The following is a 23,795-nucleotide window of genomic DNA, read 5'->3' as shown; positions in this document are numbered from 1 at the left end:
CGTCCCGAGTCGAAGTCAGCAGCGCCCCATCCCCACTGTACACAGTGTTATTGGTGCACTGCTTCCCCCTCCTGAGACGTCGGATGGTGGACCAGAATTTCCTCGAAGCCGTCCGGAAGTCGGCTTCCACAGTAGATTATTGACTAAATGTTTTTATTCATGTGTGGCCTGTGTGTCACGTGTAAAGTTGAGGCCAAGTGAATAGTTCCTGATTAGCTCAGCTTTAAATGTCATTCGGACTCCACGTCATGTTGTCAACTGATTCCCTGGGCAATTCAGGTCATCTGTCTCCTTATCTTACTGTGTCTCTTCAGTAGATGAAATAACAGTGGTAAAAAAACGCTCAGTTATGTTCAGAAACTATATATATATATATATATATATATGCCCGAGTCCCTTGATGGTGGTTAGGTTTTATTGGAAGTAGTAACAGGGCAACAGCTGTCATACGACTGCTGGAGTAAGTTGAATATGTAGTCCGAGGCTAAACAAGAACAAAGGAATACAGCACAGAAAGTGAAGACCCAAGTGTGTCAAACAAAGCATGGACGGAATCTATTTTCTTCTATTTTCGACAAAACCTCCCTCGACAAAACTGGGAGACGGTTTACTACCAAGGGGACTTAAGTCATATTTTGACATCTTATCTTCAACACTTTACTGCAGAAATATCAATCATGTTCGCTTCACTGTCACTTCGGTTCGCTGGTTTTACACCCTTCTATCCTCCAGCTAGCTTGCTGGTGGGGGTGAGCAGAGAATGTGTGTCACCCTTGATCTGCTGCCCAACTGCTGCATTAGGTGTGGTCACTGCTGATTTGCTGCAAAAGAAGCAGCAGAGAGGGTTGGTGGACCACTTTAATCTCGATCTTCCTTCCATGTCCTTTTCCGCTCTATCCATCACAATCACAACTTCCCAGCTCATCCTCGTTTCCCTCCACCCGACGCCCACACGCCGCCTGCGTTACATCCACCGAGGTGAGTGATGGTTTCCCCATCTGAGAATGAATGTTTCAAGGTCACTGATGTGTGGTTAAAAAATGGCAAATTTGAGCGGCTGCCGAAGCTCTCTCCAGGCCAAGACAGGATTTGTGACAAAAATCTCAACGACAAGCACATGGCCGACATCATGAGCAGACATGGCAAACATAGTGAGGTTAAAAAAAGGATGTTTCCCCCGAGGCTCCGTGTAGCGGCGACAAACAGCCACTTGACTTTTGGTATTTGGACATGGCCGTCAATCACAGTATGCAAAGACACACGATGCAAACAAACACAGAGAAGCACACGAGCACACATGAAGGAAACGTGCAGTCGCAGATGAAGTCCACTGGCAGAGGAAGATCCCTGACGACCAGATAAACTCAGTGACCTTTAAGGTAATGCTGTCCACTCATTATTCCACAGGGCAACCACGAGGGGAAGACGAGCCAAGGGATGGATATGCGGAAGCTGTCTGTCGGTTGGCGGGTCAAGGACAGGAGTGAATCACATCACTGTTATCTAGTTGTTATTCATCGTTTTACATATTCCAATCAGTAACACACTGAGGCAGCCAACCAACTCATTTTTTTTCCCCCAAGATGGCACCTGAGTAGGCAGCCGTCTGCAATTGCTCTTCAAGAGCCTTGCGTTTTTTGTTGTTTTTGTGTTTGTTTTGTCACTTTGTGATTGTTGTTACGTCGTGTGGACCTGATGTGGACTGTTTTTAGCATTTTTGGCCATGACATTCGGCAAAGAAGAAGAATCTGTGCTTGGTGGTTGCGCCTTCTCGGCGGCACACTTGTACCAGCACTGATTTTGATCGGGAGGAATGTTGGCGCCATTTGACTGTCGTTCCTGGACAGCTCCGGGGTGCTTATGTCTTGCGCCTGAAATCGGCAGCATTTCCACAGCCCCGCTTTGTTCAGCGAAAAGGTCGGTGCTGATGGACAGTATGCGGCTGGATGGATGCATGGCTTGAGGAGCCAATGATGAGAAGAAAGGAGCGTCAGCACAGAGCGCCGATGCGTATGTGGAACTGGGAGTCGCAGCTTGGAATTGAAGCGGATTTACATGGGACAGGAGAAGAGAGCCAATCTCTTTTTCGTTAATGGATGCTACAGCTTCTTGTTGCTTTCAAGCTTAGTTTGTAGCAGACGTGTGCACATTTCAGCATGACGTCTTTGATCCACTGGTAAAAAGGAGCCTTTGATTCACTCCTCTTTCATCTATTACTGCTTCAAACAACAAAGTGTATGCAGGAAAAGTGGTTAAGAAGGCACAACTGTCTGTTTTATGTGTTGTGTTGTATTATTTTGTCAGTTTATGTTAAGTGTTCTTTTGATGGTGGCGCGGGCACCCGCAGCGGTTCCTCTTGTTGTCTGTTGTCTGTTTAAGAGGGAGGAAATTTCATCTAAGTTGTACTTGTATATATATATAAAGAAATAAATATATATTTTAAAGTCCGCAAACAGTCGTGAGAAGCTGCATATACAGTACTGTATGGATGGAACACAGTATGAGAAAAAAATTTTTATATGTTTGAAAAAATCCGCAATGCACCGAATCCGCGATTAACGAACCGCGAAATAGCGAGGGATCACTGTACTTGATTTTGACTTCCTGACGGAAGCTTCTGGTAACGTACCAGCGAACTAACACTTGCGTACAATTTGCGGATACCATCAGGTTGAACTGATAAGTCAACTCTCTTACACAGCATCGACGTTTAAAGCCTGAGGTTGACAAAACATCTTCAGCAATGAGAACCGAACCTCGGTACTAAACTGGTTCCGGGGCTGGATTATTAAAAATTGGAATGTCGATAAACTCCACCTTTTACGGTTCTGTTGATGAGGGAACGGGGGTTCCCCGGGCGACCGTGTCGAGCCCGATCCGGACGATTTCAACAAGGGTGGATGCAACGACACAGACATTACCGCAGAGCCTGGATGCCCGCTCCATGAGTGCAGGCTTTTAACATCAGTCAAATAATACTGTACTTGAAGGAAGATGCAATCCACAGTGCCATTGTCCAGGAAAATCTGTTACAACTTATGATTTTAAATCAAATGGTCATACCCGTGATGCTGACCCTGATATTGCTGAACTGAGTATTATGGAACTATGAACCGGGACTCATACACACCCAGTTTACAAACACATTTCACACACTAAGGTCCAAGCGTATACTTATTCTTTCCCCCTCTGGCATCAATATTTTAGAATAGAACCGATTGTCCTTAATTCCACCTGACAACCTGCTGCTGTGCAATTCACGCTTGTGCCGCATCCTCCACATCTCCCATTATCGCGCTAGTTAGGCACTCCTTTCTCACACACAATTACTAAAAATAAAATGGCATCTACACCATCCCATTTTGAGTTTAATAAACAATATATAATATTTTCACTCCAGTGATATCTGGAGTATAATATGCTTCAGTGTATATTACACCCCAAAATCACAGATTTTTGTGATGTTATACAATCAGGCCAAGATGAATAATTTCAAGTTTTTCCACCTTTGAGGTGACCTATGTACTGAACAACTTGACTGGAAAGCAAACTGAAATACTTGAACAACAACAACAAAAGAAAGACAATAACCTGGTGGCATGTACTGGACATGCACACATCTTGATGGGGCAATATTTGCCAACTTTTCTTTGCAAAAATGCTTAAAATTTATCAATTGCAAAGACATTTCCTAGGCTCAGCCCCCATTAAGTGAAGGAAATTCAAAAATGTCTTTACAGAACTGTAATTTGCGGACCTTTAGGTGAACTGCATTATTAGGTGCATTCTCAATGAACGGGTTTACTTTAAAATATTATCATACATGAAGGAATCATTGTATGTTCAACATTTTATTCGAATTGTACCACGTGTATTTGAAAGATTAAGTCCTATGATAGTTCGTTCAGACTGAACAGGAAATATCTGGTAGCGCTGTATGTCTCACTTGCTTTTGTTCGCTGTGCAACTACACGGGGGTTGTTCGGAGCGATGAAGAGGATGGGATGAAGGGAAAAAAAAGTTTGAACAACCCTCATCAATCTGGTGACCGGTGATTGTGTTATCATTGTCGCTAATCCTAAATACTATCTTGGTTGACAGTTCAACAGCTTCAAACAAGTCAATGCACTCACCATTATCCAATCTTTTTTCTCCCCCTTCAGTCCCAGCAGCTATCATAAACTGGCTGTGAAGTTTACTTCGTTGTCCTACATGTCACGTTAGAAACACAAAGCCAGAAACGTCCAGCTTGCCTTCAGTCTGACTTGAGCATGATTCTTAGACATGGAAGCAGAAACAAGTTCTCTCTATATGTAGGCATTGAATGGGGTCGTCCATTCAGTGTTTTAAAATCAACTATCCATGCCAGGGAAAAATGTGACAAATAATATGTACCACAAGGTCAAAAAGCATTTTTTCCCGATGGTATTTCATACGTGTGTGCAAAATATTCAATATTACACTAACTTCACTTTGGTCTGTTGACAGGCTCTGGTGAATCATCGCAAGCTGAACTTTGACGTATGAGGAGGAGATTAAATGTCATGACTTCACATTACGGTATCAGACTCAAGTGTGATTTTTCCGGTCCCTTGAGGCATTCCTAAAATAATAGTTTCTTTAATTCAAAACGACAGAGATGATGTCATGGTGCGCTTGGCCCTTGACCACATCTTCCACCCAGGCTAATTGCAAGTTAAAGGAAACCAGAGTCTCAGGCTCAAGACTATTTTAACAGTAACTTCAACAGTAACTAAAATGTAGGAACTCCCATTCAGCCATAAATATGGCAGCTATGGGTGGGCAATAGGCTTAAGTCTCTCTTATATCTTGCGAAATTTTGCAATCATAATTTTGCTATGTTATATAAAATAAGTAAATGGTAAAATGGTGAATGGAGTGCACTTCTCGCGCTAAATCTACAACATCAAATGGTCCCAAAGTACATTACAAAGCCATTCACCCACCTCTCGCACATTCATACACACAATGGGCAGCTGCTTCCGTGCATGGCATTTGAAGGTGTCGTCAGGCCCACTGCGAGAAAATTGGGTGGTCTTGCTCAAGGACACTTTGACAATAGGTGCTGGGATTTGAACCGGTGATGTTTCATTCACTGTACCACCCACTCTACCAAATGAGCCACAGCTCCCTAATTACACATTTTTTATTAGGCGGAGAAAAAAAAGTAGTGTGTTTCCGGTAACCCAACCGACCGAAAATTTCTACGTCGAAAAAAACTTTACGTTCGGCATTTTTTTCAAACAACCCTCTACATTTTTGAGGAGAGGGTTTACATCGGTGCAAACTCTCGCGATATTCACGTTGAGCGCGTGCGTCATTCGCCCTGTTGTCTGTCAACAACATTGAATCATGGCGGCGGCCGCGATCTCCGACGACAGTTTAAACCGCGTTTTCAGTGTTACAGTGGCATGCTCACGCCATAATGTTAAGGAAATAGCATCCATTGATGTATCGAAAAAATTCAGCCAACTATTTGATGAACACCATGGGCCGAGTAAAAACCGAGGGCAGAGGAGGACGGCGGAGGCGGCGGCACGCCCCAGCCCCTCGAGTCCGTAGCGGGGAGAAAACGAAATAGAGTCGTTCCCCGACCGCCCACCCCGCCGACCCGCGCGCCTGCGCGCTCGTCGACGCACCGTCAGCCTAGTATACGCAACTCTAGTCCAGGCCGGGCCGCGGCCAGTGTCGGGGACCTCTCCCCGGCGGTGCCATTGCGACCCGGCTGACCTCGGAACCTAACACCCAGCCGCCGGGTACCCAACTCTCTCGCCGCCTTAGGCGGCGAGCGGGGGGGTTCAATGTCTCCTTGTTTTATGTTTTATGGTTATTTTGTTTAAAGTTTTGATGGGGGGACAAAAAAAACCTTTGTCCGACCTACCGACCCTATGCTGAAATTTCATGTTACCGGAAACACATCTTTTTTTGTTTGGCCTTATGATTTTAGCCCAAACTAAAATCACATTCTTTAAAAAATTTTCCAAAGAAATCAAGGCAATGTGTTTAGGTCTTTGGCATGTTTAAGTCCTTCTAACAGCAGGGTTACATGTCACATATAATTTACAAAATCCAAATGAACCATTTTGATGGAGACATCACGATATCCTTGGATCTACTAGTCAACACTTAATATATAAAACATGCTATGATCATAAAACTGTGCTTTATTAAATAAAAAAAAAGGGGGTTGACCACGCCGGAATTGTAAAATAAGCATACCGAGCGACAATGATTTTTGATGAATGCAGATTAGCTCTCTAACAGCAGTAGCGTCTCAAACAACAACACTTTTATAGCCCGCTTCAGAAGTCTCAGGGGCTGCAGTATAGCTGTTTGTTTGGCAATTTGTCCATGTGTGCATAGAGATTTTCTGTCCCTGCAAATTCAAATGCCTTCACCGTCTTAAAGCTAAGGGCACCTGCTTGTTTTCCACACTCATGGGTTTGCTTCCGCTTGTAGAAGCAAGCAGCTGGCATTCGCAATGTTTACACAGTTGTTGAGTCTTTTGTGATCCTACCTCTTTGAAGCATGGTGATGGGTTGCGCATCTGTTCCAGCATGGCCCATTTTACGGTGGCCTGGCGTATGTTGCCATCGTATTCCCGTGAGCTCTGGGTGCCGCTCGGAGTCCCCCGGGAGCGCTCGTACCCTGGCTCGTTGAAGTAGGGCTCAGCCACCAGGATGAGGGACTGCACTGACACTAGCACCTGCAGCACAATGGCAAATAACAGACAAATTGACTGATAACGTTTTCTTTTTTATAATCTTCGGTTGGAAAACAGTCTGTACACTATTGTACAAGAAACCGAAGCCAAGCGGAAACGCTGTTAGGTCAAGCCTACACCAGGGACGCATTATGTAGCGTGTTAAGTGCAGAAACATCACTATCGTAGCTTGTGTGTGCCATTTTAAAATGCTTGTCCTGGCGCTACAAATTCCCTTTCTTTGATAATGCCATTGGTGTTTGGTGTATTGCTATATGCATCTAAGTGCAGAGCACCTGAAGTGACAGCGGCAAAACATAAACGTGATGTCATGGATAACTGCAATTAAGCAGCACCGCGGATCTTTTCAAGCAGGTGACTGTCATGATGGATGTTCAACTCACCTGTAGAAAGCTTGAGGTTTGTGGGTTCCACTTCTCCTCTGGTCTCCCATGCCATGTGTTGAGGATACTTAAACATACCTGACAGAAACACAAATGGCAAAAATCAGGATACACTTTTTCAATTCATCTAGTCAGCCCAGTATATAAAATTGAGAGAGGTTTACTGTGTCAATTGCTTGGAATACGATTGGTGGGTTGTACAACATGCTAATATTTTATTCCAATATTTATGCCAATACAACTAAATTATGCAGATTGTGTGGAACATTCCATTGTACAGCCCCCCAAAAAGTGATGTGCGGCATATGAACTTAATTTATTCCAAAATATAGAGTTATACATTGTATATGTGATAAATTCTTGAGTTATACAGATTATACTGCACTGGCAAAGGAAAAGCAAAAATCCCTAAAGATGTTCAACTTTGATGTGCAAATGAAATTTTCTAAGGCAGTCAATTTGTTGGAAAAAAATAATCAACGAAACAGCTTTTTGAAAGTTTGCTGAGCATTGCAGGAACTTTTGAAAATTCAGGCTCACAGATTTTTTTTTTTTTTTTTTTTAAACACAAATGGCAAAAATCAGGATACACTTTTTCATCAATTTCAATGATCTGTTTTTAATCCAGATTTGTGCTAAAATACTGTAATTCACGTTTGCATAAACCGTACCTGTGCTTGGAATGAATTTGATAGATTTAATTTAGAAATGTGGCACATTTAATCTGGAAAATGTTTTGATTGATTGAAACATAATGCAAGCATCACGGTCAGGACAAAAGCTGTCAAAGAGAATTTGATCAAACCCTTCCGCAACAAGCTTCTTATGACATTCGCCCTCCACCGCCATTTAATCAACTGTCCCTCATCTGTGTACTAAATTGCTTCCTGCTTTGTCCAAGCTGTACCATTGATGTGGGATGCCCCAAGTATCTCTTATAGCAGCTGTCTAGATCTATTATGGAAATACATGTGGACTGTGAGCTGCTGCCTAATGAGGCGTAACAGATGGTGAACTGAAGCACCTTAAACCTTCCTAAATGGAAAGGCAAAGCAGCCAGGGCTACTGAGAAGGATGTGGATGTCTGATTCCAAATGTCACGTTAAAAAAAAAAACAAAAAAAAACAGCATGTGAGAAGTGGAGGAGTAAGATCCTTACAAATATTTACTATACATATTCAGGCAGATTAATTATGTCATCCTTTTTACCAGTCTTCAGCCTCAACCAGAAAGCCAGTCAAGAAACATTGCGTCAGTGGAAAGCAATAAATGTCGGTCCTGGCTGCTCAGTACAATACGGTAGGTGTCAAGTAAAAATATGTTGTCAGCATTAACAAAAGAAAACTGAGGACATTTTTTGTGAGGTTGGGAAAAAAAAAAAAAAAACAAATCATATCAAATAACTTATTTATGCCTTTTATGACAATGTTGAAAGGCAAAATTTGAGGAACAGAGTTGGAGCCATTATTATTATGATTATTATTATTCTAAATAGTTACTAGAGCAATGTTCACTCTAACTGCGCGCGTGGGTGATTGCGCACTTCTCTCACCCTGTTAGCGCACACGATGACGCTGGCGTGCACTACGCACACTAGACATTTCTACACTCATTCCTTCATTTCCACCCCACTTTAATCCACAAACAGGACGCCACACGAATCCCACTTGCATTAAAGTTTCAGTAGTGTGACGCAGGGTGCGCACTCAGTTGTTCTACAATAGTTTGATGACATTGACACACAGTCGCTAACACTCAACACAGACGAGAGGCTGCAGGCGATGCACAGACAGCTCCATTCAGGAAGCCAAAACATGGGCACAGTTTACGAGCCCCTTCAATGAAGCGCTCTGTTTTATTAAATTACATGTTTTCCAATATTTATGAGTAGACAATGTGGGACCATCATTATACACATTTACTCATTCACTCCCAAAGACGTTTTTGATCGTCTTTTCAGACTTGGTCCAGAATTGGCTGGTACTGAAAGAGTTAATTATGCTTAAAATAAAGTGTGTGCTAAAATAAAAGTAACAAACTCTTTGCTATTTTATACGTGTCAAAGTTCTCGATTCAGCGGTATGTTCTATTTCGATAAGAAGGATAAAGTATCCATTGCAAAGACGAATTGGCTTACACAGCTGCACATCTACAGTAAACATCGTTAGCTAATTTTATGTGGCCTTCCACTGCTTCCATCGCAGGTAGTCAAAAGCCATTGGTACACTTTCAGATGCTTTATTTAATAAACTGTAACAAGAGGAACATGTAACAAGTCCATCCATACGCAGCCTGTCAGAGCTCCTGCGCAGCCACAACTGATACCGAGTCACTGAATTCCTAATCAGCCAACTCTATAATCATACATACATTTAAACTCACGGATACTACAGTATAGAATGCAAGGATGGTGACGCCAAGTGGACGGACAAATAAATAAGTAAATAAACCTCACACGAATATTTTGTATTGCATGTATAAAGCTTTAAAATACATATAAATGAGAAAATAAACATATGGTCACCACTCGGCTAATTTTAGTTCATCGAGGGTGCTGTGTTTGACTGCACATTTTAATTTTCACACTTAAATTTATATCATAAACAGTCACCATGAAGGGGTTCAATTATACTTTGATATCGCCGAGTCCTACGGGATTTAATTCTACCTCCAAAATGCCCAAACAGTGTCAAAATGTTTCCACTCACTTTGCCATCATTGTAGAGATTGGGGTTAAAGCGCACACTGTGTCCACCGGTTGTCTCCAGGTTCACCAAAGGAGGTGAATTGGGATAATCTTGGGGAAAATACACATCAAATTCGAAGCAACCATTGGCATATGGGGTGTCTGCTGGGCCAGTGATGAGAACCTGCAAATTAAATTGAGGGAAAAAAGAATTAAGTGCGAAAAAGTACACATCATTCTCACGAATATTTTGTATTGTATGTATAAAGCTTTAAAATACATATAAATGAGAAAATAAACATATGGTCACCACTCGGCTAATTTTAGTTCATCGAGGGTGCTGTGTTCGACTGCACATTTTAATTTTCACATTTAAATTTATATCATAAACAGTTACCATGAAGGGGTTCAATTATACTTTGATATCGCCCAGTCCTATGGGATTTAATTCTACCTCCAAAATGCCCAAACAGTGTCAAAATGTTTCCACTCACTTTGCCATCATTGTAGAGATTGGGGTTAAAGCGCACACTGTGTCCACCGGTTGTCTCCAGGTTCACCAAAGGAGGTGAATTGGGATAATCTTGGGGAAAATACACATCAAATTCGAAGCAACCATTGGCATATGGGGTGTCTGCTGGGCCAGTGATGAGAACCTGCAAATTAAATTGAGGGAAAAAAGAATTAAGTGCGAAAAAGTACACATCATTCTGTTATGTCGTTCATCTTTCCGCTCTGCTATATTGCAGGTTTTTAGTGATATTTAAGATAAATCATCCTTGCAAGGCATCTTAACTCTGGAAGATAAATGTTGATTTGAAACATTTAGAGATTTCACTGTGAAAGAAATTCAAATTTAATACCATTAACACCCACATAAAAGTCCAGAAAATTGGTACGATGAAGCACCAGTATCGATTCCCAGGTATCGATCCTGTTCAAATGTGAAAGGCACCCATCCTTCCTGCCCATACTTATTTTTTTTTAAGTCATTGTAGCACTGATGGCATCATGCATCTGAATACAGCGGTCAACACATTTTTAATGTTTTGTTTTTCCATCAGAGATGCATGTTAACGTCTGTAGATTATTTTTTCCCCCCTGCTGATTTTAAAACAGTAATATAGTATGTCATATAGTAATATATTTATTTATATTTATGAATTAAGGGTTCAGCAACGTGGAATTTTTTTCTGCAACATCATCGCTATGAATGACAATGCATGGCAAAATCCATATTGTGCAAGGTCTTGTAGGTAAAACTTGGAAAACAAAAGGAAATTATTTGAAAAAGCTGATGTGCTTGAAAAAGTAAAGGTCAAAAACAGATTTAGGGATGCATAAAGTCATCTCTGATTAAAATCTGCTGTTGCCCAGTCTTATCTGAAGTGTGATTCCATCTCAGACGTGTGCAGGTGTGATAAGCTGCTTTGGGAAGGCTTTTCTGAAAGTGACATGCATATAAACCTGGGCTCGATTATTAAGTTTCTTGTGTGCTAGTGTTCAATTCATCATTTTGCGGACTAGCTATCACACTTGACGTTTGGGCAGCTGTGGACAAGTGATGAGGACCACCGCCAGTGGTGGGCACTAGAAGTTGGCCTCAGATCCAGTGTGAACTTCACGACTGTGATGAGTAAAATGCAAAATATACATATTCAAATCCTACTTCGTGGTTTTTCACTTTTTGCAGGGGGGAGGGGAGGTGTTCCAGAACCAATTCACCACAAAAAATGTGAGATTACTGTATATATTTTTTTGAAGATTACTTCTTCATTTTCATGGCAACATTTGAGTTGGGGGGGGGACTATGAAAAAGAATGAAGTATTAAAAAAAATTGTGTTATGTCCTACTTTTGGAATATCAACATGAGTCAGGGGGTATTCATGGTATGACCAAAAGGTTCCGGGTACACAAGCCAAAAAAGGTTGGGAACCACTGTTGCTTAGTATCAGTGTGCAGGCCATAAATCTCTTTTATGTTGAGAATTAAGCCATTAAAAGCAGTACTTTCTTTTCTTCACCTGCTGCTCAACTGATACCTCACTGCCTTTTTCATCATCAGTATCATCTGATTTGGTAACTTTCACAGGCTCTCTTTCACCCCAGCACCCATCACTCTATTCTCATTTTGTTAAAAATGAGAAATAGAGAATGAGAAAATTCCGTGTTCTAATGAGTAAAATGCTTGTTGTTATTCCGGTCTGCGGTGTATGGTACGCGTGCGTGTATGGTGAGCCGATGTGTAGTGTAAGCCTATCGGCTCACCATACGCGTGTTCGCACCTGCACGTGACCCAGGTGGAAAAAGCAACCAGCTGTGGCATCATGTGTGTTTGGAGAGGCAGAGCGCGCTCTCCTCTTATTATATCCGAACACATCCTGCATGATAACCAAGTGATAGCTTATGCTTGAACTGTTTCCATCAGTAATGCCTGACGCACTGGCGCCCCGCCCCGTGTCCTCAGTTGGGAGCGTCCAGAGCACGCTGCTCTAGAGACACTCTGAAAAATCAAATGAAACATTTGGGGAAATAAAAAAAGATTTCCATACAGTTGGGAATGGAGCAGAACGTGCTCGAAGATTATTTCCGAACGCGCCCAAAGAGAAGGAGACGGCACTCTGTCACTGCAACAGGAGAGAGTGTAGGAGGAAGCTGGCTAAAGCACTGTAAAAACACACTGCGACTTTCAACCACGTCTTAAATTGAGTGAGCATGAAAACATGAACTCGCTCTGTGCAGCTGGATGAAATTTTTACTGACAGACACTGAAAAATTGCCTGATTTGCGAGCATTTTGTTTGGAGTCTTGAACCCGCTTGACGAAGAAGGATTCACTCAAGAAGAACTGGGGGGGGGTAGTTTCTAGGACGCAAACTAAATTTCTTCCATGAAAATGATTAAAATAATCAATGATTAAAAGAATAAATTAAAATTTAATTTAAATGTATTTAATTTTATTTATTTCATTAAAATTAAAATAATGCTGTTCATGCATTAGGTGTATTCTGATGTTGAACATTCAGGTTTAACAATTCGATGCTTCTGCACTTAAATCTGCTGTAGAAGTCTCTGAAGACAAAAAAAAAAAAAAAGGACACTGGTTGGAATAAATGCAATGGCTTCAGGGGGGAGTCACAGGGGTATACTGACGCGTCAAAGGTCAGGCAACTTTTTGCTGATGTTGCTGTGTAGACAACTCATAAACCCCGAGAGGCAAGTGGGAGGAAAAGCAATTCTGGTGATTTACTTTCTCAACTTCCAACTTTCGTCATCTTATCATCTATGACTTCAAAGTGGAAAAAATATGTTTTTTTGCAGGATAAACTTTCAACCTAGTTTGAAACAACTGATTGTGATAAGCAGATAGATTAAGCATGTTCAAAAACACATTTATAACTGATCCAATCCTAAGATTTAACTGAGATTTAACTTGATCCAATAATGTGATATGTGGAAAACATGCACATAATTAAGAATATATACATAACTTGGTTGAATATATCATATTGCCAGGTTTACCTTCATGATGTCCAGTCTCTCCTCATCACAGCGTACAAAGACACTTGATGAGGATGACAGAGGCAGAGAGGTGGAAAGGGTGACAGCCTCTTGGGCAAGACGACGGGATCTGGCTGCACTGTTTGTATCATTGGCATTCTTCACCTGAGACATGTAATGGTAGTTGACCTTGAACATCAGCTTCCCATCCTCATCCTCTGATACCATTTCAAAAGTGTCTGAATAGAAAGAAAAGTGTGTTCAAGTTATGTCTTATCACAGGAAAAAGCTCCTAACCACGAATTATTCAGTCATTCTCCGATCCGCTTTATCCTCACAAGGGTCGCGGGGGGTGGGGGGGGGGGGTACTGAAGCCTATCCCAGCCGTGTTCAGGCAGTCAGTGGGGGACATCCCGAAGCGGTTGCCAGCCAATCGCAGAGCACACAGAGACGAACAACCATCCGCGCTCACACTCACAATGAGGAACAATTTAGAGTGTTCCATGAACCTGCCATGCATGTTTTTGGAATGTAGGAGGAAACCCGAGTACCCGGAGAAAACCCATGCAGGCCCAGGAGAACATGCAAACTTCATACAGGAAGGCCGCAGCTGAGATCGAACCCACAAACTCTGCACTGTGAGGTCTAGCAATAACCACCTGCCCACCGGCCGCCCAACCAGGAATTAATTATACCATAAATTGTCTCCAATTAAGCGGACTGTAAAAGGAATCAAAGTATTTATGCCAAGGTAAAAGAATGACAAGTTACTCAATGGTTTTAGCATCTGGTTGAAGTGAAAGAAAATAGTAAATGCAAGCATGTACATTGTACTATACCTAAAAACAGTCCTTTCGAATCATATTTAAGTTGAGTTTCCAAGGATACAAAGTTGCAAGGACTGTTTTGTTTTGTATTTTTGTTTGTTTGTTTTGTTGTCGAACCAGCACACAATTCCACATGGCAAGGCACAAAATAAAATCCCCCAAATCCCAAATTAGCACAGTAAGTCCAAAGACTTGTGAAAATAACGTAAGATAAAATAAATGTGATAAAGACATAGGCGTAATGCTTATTCAAGGCTTCAATGGATGCAAAGATGCAAGGCCACAAAAGTGTGGATGTGGCAGAATGAAAATGCAAGAGGCTTGAATTTCACATGATATTTATAAGTTCATTTTGTACCTGATAATAAGATTGCTCAAAAATGAAGTGGGGATGAATTGGCATGACACTATGATGAGCGATTTGAATTCCGGTAGTTGAATTTTAGTAGTTGAATAAATACTCAGTTTTGAAATCAAGGAATAATCTTTTTTTATTCATCAGTGATTGATCAGTACTCAAGTAATTGTGATTATATTTTTCAATAATCATCGAGCCCTAGTTCTAGGGACTCTCTTCCCTCTCCCGTTGTACATGCTCTTGCTCCTCTTCTTTACATATGCAGCGGCATATCAGCATGTGGTGAAATCTACAAACGCATGCAGCGATTTCCACTTGCGTGCGTGGGATTGTTTGCCCTGCCTCAGGCTCACAGGCTCGAATTGTCAACCTGCATTTAAGTTTCATTAAATTCATACCACCTGTCGGCCTTAGCTTGTGATATCAAAAGATCTTGTGTTGTGCCAATGTGAACTATAGATGAAAAAGCTCAACACTTTTCTTTTGTTGGACTGTCGTTTACTTCTGAGGCTTTTGGTGCTTGACTTGGCAAAAAAGTAAAAACATGAGAATTCTCCCCGTTGAGCAAGAAAGTGAAACAGGCACAGCCAAGTTGTGCTGCTGATATTCTTCAACCACAAACAAATGCCAGCATACATTTGTGTCAGAAGTCACTTATAAATTACTCGAGATGGAGGTTTAAAAAAATCTATTCAATCGTGTAATGAAGCCTAAAATGATAGGTTGATTGAACACTAAATTGCTCATAGGTGTGAATTTGAGTGTGGATGGTTGTTTGGTGCCCTACGATTGGCTGGCAACCAGTTCAGGATGTACCCCGCTTCTCGCACAATGTTAGCCGGGATATGGGCCCAAATGCGTTCTTTTATTTCTGAGTTGTAACACAATACAGGATGATCATATTAGAGAGAATGGCATACGTTTTCAATCCCATATTTTCACGACCAAGATATACATAAAAGTCTCAAATTTTCTCTAAAATGGACGGGGCGCCTAATAATATGCACTGAGTTCCAAAATCTGTGAATACTGTTGTGTGACTTCAATGACGGGTCCGCTTGACAGAGTGATGTTGAGCCGACACCTTGCTTGTATAGAGGAAAGGCGGACGTAACTGAGGACTGCATGCAGACATTAAAGTGGGAAGGGTGGGCGTGAAAGAGGACACTAAAAGCACGCCCCGAGTAGGTCCTAGCTTACCCACTTGGGGTACGGCAAGTAATGAGGGACACTTTACATACTATATAAATACTTTGCATTTTGAAATACAACAAAAAGCCTACATGGATGAGGTGCTGTTCACTTTTGATATTCCCGGTGAACAACACTGTTGAGAAGAAGGGGACCAGCACGGTACCGATACGCACAACGGGGCGCGTGAAGCCAGTTTTTACTCTTGTACTTGATTGCCATCGGAATGGACAGAAACAGCCAAAATGAAGTCGCGAGCGGCGTGGGCGCGATGGCGAACACACCTTTCCTTAGACTGAGAGGCAGTGTTGGGCGAGTTACGCCAAAATTTGTGAACGGACTGCGGATGCTTGGGTTCATGTGTCTGCTTGCAATGTTGTTGGAGTTGAGGCAAAAGTCAGTATCATTTCTGAGGAGCCAAGATTGACTTTAACAATGATGCAAGGGAACCTGGCATGCTTGATTGTGAACTTGCTCAGCTGTTCATTTCGGATACAGAAGAGTAGGACTTTGATGGATATAATAATGAGGATTGATCAAAAAAATAACGTGAGCATATTGTTAAAAATGTACAATATGAACTCAACTTTGCAAGACTAATAAAGGTTTTCTTATCTTTGCTCCCACTGCCTTTTTAAAAACACACGCGAGCATGCATAATGCTGCCGTATTGTTTAAGCTTGCGTATGTTTTACCATGCTGGCGTGCAATAATACAATAAGTAATAATAATAATACATCTTGTGTATGTGTTAAATACAGATATAACTGACACTACGCCTTTTAATACGGTGCACCGTATGGTCGTGAAAATACGGTAAATAAACAGAAACAAATAAAAAAACAACTGCTTGCAAATAAACATGAAAAGATGGTCTCACCAAACTGCAGCTTCTTCATGGCAGCAACGTATTTTTCTTCAAGAGAACGCAGGATAGAAAGGGGCTTGGGTCTGCTTGATACCTTTCTTGAAGTCTCAACCAATTTCCTCTCTGTTAAACAAGATGTATTGGGAGCAGAGATGAACAGGTTGGAGTGTAATACAATTGTGTCCCCAACTGGGGCCATGGAAACTGCGTCATGTCATAGCCTCGCTGGACTTATAATAAGGTTATTTTTCTGGACAGAATGACTACTTAAATATCTGTATGAAAATAAAAAGATCAAGTTTGAAGGGAACTGGTTGAGAATTGTGATTTGTGCGGGCTGACAACATCAGATGGCGGATGGGTGAAATTACCTTGATAGATGACTTTCGTAGAAAGGGTTCCGTCAGTCGTCATCTGTACCTCGTCGACTGACGGAACCCTTTCTACGATGGAACTTTCCTATACGACTGAGAGCCTCCACAAGCATCTTGATAGATGACTGGAAAATGAATTATGTATATTTTTCCTTCATTTGTTTTTTTTTTGTTTTTTTACGTCAGTTTTGTATGTCAGACACTATAATTAGTTTGAAAGCAGCCTAAGCACTTAGGGCAGAAATTTTGTTGAGATCATGTTTTTTAAAGATACATTCCTCAAGAGAACTCCCCTAATTAAATGATTATTAATTTGTCAAGGGGTTCATGTTGCAAGGTACACATCGAAAAAAAATTCTATGATGTGATTTGTGAGGCCTTAAACAGATGGAATTCATAAAGGGAAGTAATATAGCATTGATCTCTATCCCCACACCCCGCATACTTTTACTATGTTTAATAGTCAGTTCTGCACCTCAGTGATCAGTTGGCTCGCTATTTATATGGACAGAGCATTAAAATTCTGTCGAGCTAAATTTAATGGCCGGTTGGGGGATAATTAAGAGTACTGTCAGGCAACAAGGTAATGAGGGACACGTATCATGTTTCGGTGTGCAGTCGAGATTTTATTCATCTGCTACTTTATTAAGGTGACTAATTTTGTTGGAAGACTCTTATTTCCTGCATTTTTCTGCTTCGAGTCATTGCCATGGACTCACCGTGCCTTAACTGTCTCTGTTTAAAAGCTACATACAGTACATGTGTGGAATCTTTTTTAAATGCTCTCCTTCATGTCAGACAAGTGCAAATCCAACTCGAGATATTGTTTCATGTTCCACAGAATAAATGAGGAAAATGTGTCATGTGTAAAATTGTACATGCTGGAAATGTTTTACTTCAAAGTTAACCGTCAATGATCAACTCTAAACACGTTCAAGGTTGGCCTTGGTCACTTCTGAATATATGACCTACAGTCAGAGGTTATGAAAGTTGAGCACTTTTGGGTTGAATAAAGTGTCCATTTCTGTGTCCTTACACGAAGGATAAAGAAGAACAAAGTGTGAAATGAAGAGGATTGCCAATTTAGAGCCAGACTAAAATAAGGCAAACACATGGTGAAGTTTGGTTTGTGCTGTTTTATTGTAGTGCCCCAGAAGTCAGACTTAACGAGATACTAAAATTATTTAGCCATTTTCAGTGATAAAAAGGAAATGGGATACTTTACTTATCTAGCCATTTTCAGCACTAAAAAGTTAATATTTTGTCTATACTGTAATAAATTTGATAGCTTCTTTATTTTTCCAAGTACACTTAACACCTTTAAAGATGCCTTTTACCACTTGCTGTTGACAGGAAGTGGCATAATGTGTACTCAGGGGTCAGGTAACTGAGTTTCAAAGGTGTCAATTATATATTAAAAATAATGAGGAAAATTGTACATTAAAAATAATGAGGAAATCTAATTCATTATAGACAAACTTTTAACAACTGCAAATGGTAAAATAGGTTCAGTAGCCCTTAAAGATTTAACTCACACAGATGAGAAACAATTTGAAATTTGCTGCAACAGTCGTAAAATAGAAATAGGCACGTGCATCTACCTTGGTTAGCTTGCCGGAGGCTCGTCGTCGCGGCATAGACTATCTCAGCTGTCCTCTGGATGTCGGGCACAAGAAGAGTGAGGCCCTCAGGCTCTGGGTCTGAGCTATCTGGCTTCACAACGCCTTTGCTTTTATCTTTCTTGGACCTGTAATATACAAATATACATTTATTCATAATGTAGCATTGAGTATAATACTCAAAATTTTGAAGTGGGTGTTTCCTCTTAGATATGAGACAATCAGGCCGACAACATTCGATCTATTTGATAATCAGGGTCAATTTTGAAATTTTGCATCATTAAGTGAAAATGCAATGTGTTATCTAATTTTCAAAAAAAGCAGACTTCTCCGAACTCTGTTTGGAAAACCAACACCTAATAATTCGAGAGAACTAAAGACCAAAAGTTGAACAAGAACCCAGAACTCGTGAAAAAAAGAAAAAAAAAAAAAGAAATGTGGGAGGACAAAATCAGGCAAAGTTGCTTGGCATCAGCTGTTCACTTCCCTTGCTTGCGTCTGAATATCCCCCAGGGCTAGTTTGTGTGTATATTAATATAAAATAAATGAATACATACATAAACTGTTACTAAGATTATCTGAAGTAGCAATATAGGTACAACTAAATAAACTATTTGCTGAAAGCGATACTTGTTAATATTAAAGTTTACTGTTTTGTGTTTAAGTGTTAACTAAAATTTAACTAAAAAAACCCCCACAAACATCTTTTTGTATTTGCGACATTTCACTCAGAAAGTGTTATATCACCTGTATATTATTTAAATGTAAATGTTTAATCCATGGAACAAATTAATCTTTCCCCATTATTTGTTAGGTAGAGGATTAATTCAAAATGCAAATCAACAATCAAACAGCCTCTAAAGAGATTGGAAATAATTTCACCATAAAGACAAGTTCAACCAACTACATATTACAGGCTCAACACTTTCTTGGTTTAGATCTTTCTCTCATAGAGGACGCAACCTGTAATTCATGGAAATGTGACCATTGAGTATTGCAATGTCACCTGTGCAGCCACACAGGGAACAATACTCTGCCCTCTTTTGCTTGGCATCTACATTGTTCCGGTTGGTGATATTATATGTCAATAAAACTGTTTTTTCTGTCTTGCCGATGATACTCAACTATATATGCATTTAGACACTATGAAACTGTGTGATTGCTGTAATCTAGAGGCATGAGATTAAACAATGGATGACCTTCAATATTTTGCTTTGTAAACCTGATAACCTTGACGACTATAAGGTGCTGCTTTCTGGTCTTCCCATGTCTCATATTAATTTTTTTACTAACTGTAGGTTTCAGTTCGTAACAAAATACTGCAGCGAGACTCCTGACGAGCACATGAGAGTTTTCATCAAATTACTCCATACTGGCCAACTGGCAAGTTTTGTTACTTTCTCATAAAATATTCTGGGACTTCGCTCCTTCCTATCTCGCCAACTTAATGGTACTGTACATTTCTTCCCGAAACGATCGCTTAAAATAGACTTGTCATTTGGTGATGCCGAGAGCCAAAAAGAAGTCCGCTGGTTCCAGAGCGTTCTAGAGCGTTTGGACTCCAATGCTGTGAAATGCCCTACCTGTCGAGATGAGAGTTGCTACCTCAGTAGAAATGCTTAAATCTCGATTTACGACTTATTTTTATACTCTTGCATTATAGGACTGTTTTGGTCCCGCTTCTTCCTTCTCCTGCCCATCCTCCGCTAATTGGAGAGGGGGCTAAGTAACAATGACCAAATTTAATGTTGCTGTACGCAATATGCACCGATTAAGTGGGACAAGATGTGAGGTGGGCCTCCTTCCCAGAGGCATCGTGACGGAGAATTCTGCATCGACCGACCAGGCTGTGTTTTGAAGTGGACCTATTAATCCAGAGGTGTCTTACTACAGTGCTTCATCTTATTAAACGGACTCCCACGCTATTCTAAAAAGTAGTTAGACATTGTATAGCACGACATTATGGGTTAAATGCTGCCCATTTAGCATCCATTGCGGTCTGGTCATCCTGAAGTGATTACCCTGCCATCTGTGGTTCCTTCTCAAGGTTCCTTTGTTTTTTTTTTTTTTCCTTCACGATTGGAGCAGTTTCCCCATGGTGAGTGGGCCAAAATACCAGCTGAGAAGTGCAGAATTCTCAAGAGAAAATTACAAAAATCATTTGATTGCAGTGAGTGCCTCAAAAGGTTGTGCAAAAAATATTGTTTAATCATTTTTGTCTAGGCCTGTTTCATTTGTTTTTTCAAATAATTCTGTTGAACCACAATTTAATAGCAATTTCTGATTTTTATTGGTAATCCATTTTTTAAAATTTATTCTCGCAATTATCAGATGGAAGTTATTTCTGTCACCCATGCGGGTTCTTCTTTCACTAACGGAGCGGTACCAACAATTTTGTTCACATGCAAGTCCCACCTGAGGCGATTCGTGTACGTGTCGACGCATGTCTTCATTTTGGCCAGCAGCATCCCAACAGAAGTTTGTCCCTCCGATTGTTCTTCATCCTCCTCTTCTTCATCCTGCCCTCGGTCACCAGACAAAGGAAGCAGCAGAGGGACGAGGGATGTGCAGGTTGAGATGGCCCGAAGCAGCTCCAGTAATGCCCGATACAGGGGCACATGACGTGCCATATCCAGAACTACAAAGACACAAAATAGTGCTTAAGATCAATTTATAGTTTAGATAAAAAATATATATATTTGCAAAAGATTCTTAAGGAAATTATGACAGACAGTTTCACCCTGGATCACACTAAGCAAATAACACAATCAGATAACAGTCAGCTGGTGACTTCTCATTTCCTTGATAACCATGGTGGCCATGAAAAATATTCCTCCACAAGGTTCATATTTGGGGCCTGCATGAAGCAAATACCACACGCACGCACGCACGCACGCACGCACACACACACACACACACACACACACACTACCGCAAGGACTTGGGGGAATCTACAGAAAAATGTTTAGTCCTCGGTTGACAAATCTTGGTAAGGTTGAATCAGGCTATCGTCCTCTTTTTGGTTTTGGAACACAATCATTAACACAATCATCACGTCACAATGTGGTTCTCCGAAAACAGGTTCCATCTCTGGAGTAAATTACATCAAGTACTCCTGATTTCTCATTATTCATGGTAGCACTTGGTGCCAAGACCACGCAAAGTACAGGTTACTGTCGTCGGTCGAGTATGCCATGGTTTGCTTTAGTGGAGGCAGGCTAAAAAAAAACTACGTTTATGTCGGCCGTCCGAATGAAATAGGCCCGTGGTCATTTGTAGTTCTCGTTTACAACCAATGCCAACACAGAGCATTGTACAGTGTGGTATTTCTCTTATTTGAAGATCTGATGGGGTTGATAGAAGGTGGTACCAGTCACACAGGAACCTCAAGTGCTAATAATGAATGAACAACGCCGAGTCTTATGAATGTAGTCTGTAATTGTATGTGTGTTATTCCTTACTGCTGTCAGGCTATAAATTCTCCCTGCCAACAATCAAGATTCTTATCCCTCACCTTGCTCACACCATCTTTTTCAACCAATTTCGAATGTACTCAACCAACACAGTCCATTGTTAAAATCCCTGTGGTCATAGCTGACAAAGTGATATTTGGTATTTTACTGGGGTGTGAGGTGGTGGTGGGACCATCCACATAAAGAAAACAAATAGGGTTCATGGGTGGTATTATTAAATTATTAAAATAAAAATGAAATTATTTTAGTTTAAAACAACCTTGAGTTACAACATATCTGGAAATAACGTCACTAAAAATGGGTTCAAAAAACTTGTGCAATGCATAATTGCTTGAATACGGTTTTGAGCACCTCAACTACCAGAAAGATCTGAAAATTCAATACATGATGAAAAAAAAAAGCAGTGTTATGCAAACTAAAAAAAGCTCTGACGAACAGTGTCTGATATTTACAGAAATCATCTCAGTGCGCTTGCCTGCCAAAGATGCCATGAAATGACTTGAACAATATACCGTGTCCATACAGTCACGACCACTATCATCAGCACCAAAAAAAAAGGGGGGGTGTGGGGGTGGGAGAAACCACTTTCCATTTTATTACTTTTCTCTCCAGCGCACATAAGACCACTACGTCAAGTGCTAAATTTCGTCTTGCTATCACCATGACAACAACTAGAGGCGGGTGCACATCGGTGATGCAATGACATTGCTTGAGAGCTTCAAATTCACTCTGCTGTAACTGAGATTTAGTGTATGTTTCAGTGGACAATGAGAACATTCAATAAAAAACACCCACTTCACGCAGCGCAGCGCGACTTACAAAACTGCCAAAATAGTACAGGCATTAGGGTGCAAATGGTTGGTGGTAGTCGTGGTGTTTAATCGTTTCCCTTGGGAACAGGGGGGAAAAAAAAAGCAAATGGGACATAACCGGTGGGTGGCTGATAATCTAACTGAAGATCATGGTTGAAGTGTGTCAGGTCTTCTTCAACCTTTTAAGACAAATGAGCAGTTTAGAGAATGAAATGGTAAAGTTTTGCCAACACACTGTCTGCCTCAGTGGACATTGTAATAATGTGCATTAAAGCGGCGAGTCAGTTGAACAAACAGGAAAAAGTAGCCGAAGATTTAAGACAGAAGAACCTTTCCTGTAAGGAAATCATATAATCTCTTTTGTCTCACTCTGAAATGCCACAAATTGTCAAAAAAATCTATTATCTAGGACAATTTTTCCCCTCACTGCCAATCAGTAATCAGTCTCCAAAAGATGGATGGAAATAAGCTTGAAGCTCGGTATGTAGTCAGTTTAATAGGAAGCTTCCAGGAGTCATGTACCAGACTCCTTAAAACTGCATCATTAACATTGGCTAGCATGCAAACCGTGCAAAATGCATACTGACTGACTGAAAGTGATGCCGTCACTGATATGATTAAATTGCGTGCTAGAGAATGAGAAGGAACAGTGTTGCTTCGCTAAAGTTAATTAGGCTTGAATGAGGAGTTGTTTTTCTGTAGTCACTTGATTAGCAAACGGCATTCTTCAAACTAGAGATGCATGGTTATCGATGTCTTGTCAGAGACATTAAATCTATGAGGACAAAATGTTAACTTCAACCAAATTGAAAGCAAAACAAACTTGAGATATCAAGTACTCTTCCAAACACACATAATATACAAAGTTGAAACCAGCTGTTTACATCCATTATAGAAAAATACAAATGCGTGCATAACTGACCCACATTTGTAAAATGCCTTGTTCATATGCCTTTTAA

At 40.8% G+C, this 23,795-nt stretch overlaps 1 protein-coding gene across 1 annotated transcript in view; it reads right to left on the bottom strand.

Moving 5' to 3' along the window:
• Positions 1–23,795, bottom strand: part of birc6 (baculoviral IAP repeat containing 6) — a 101,269-nt gene that overhangs the window by 6,983 nt on the left and 70,491 nt on the right. The window contains exons 63-69 of the mRNA XM_019881884.1: positions 20,967–21,189; positions 18,534–18,679; positions 16,571–16,681; positions 13,336–13,553; positions 10,309–10,470; positions 7,129–7,206; positions 6,539–6,727 (exon numbers count right to left, since the gene is read on the bottom strand). Of these exons, the coding sequence (XP_019737443.1) occupies positions 6,539–6,727; positions 7,129–7,206; positions 10,309–10,470; positions 13,336–13,553; positions 16,571–16,681; positions 18,534–18,679; positions 20,967–21,189 (1,127 nt within the window). The remainder of the gene's footprint in view (positions 1–6,538; positions 6,728–7,128; positions 7,207–10,308; positions 10,471–13,335; positions 13,554–16,570; positions 16,682–18,533; positions 18,680–20,966; positions 21,190–23,795) is intronic.

Source organism: Hippocampus comes, unplaced genomic scaffold (genome assembly GCF_001891065.2).
Source record: "Hippocampus comes isolate QL1 unplaced genomic scaffold, H_comes_QL1_v1.1 scaffold36, whole genome shotgun sequence".
In the NCBI taxonomy this organism is placed as follows: domain Eukaryota; kingdom Metazoa; phylum Chordata; class Actinopteri; order Syngnathiformes; family Syngnathidae; genus Hippocampus; species Hippocampus comes.
The sequence above is the reverse complement of the archived record's forward strand: the minus strand, read 5'-3'. Positions and strand labels throughout refer to the sequence as shown.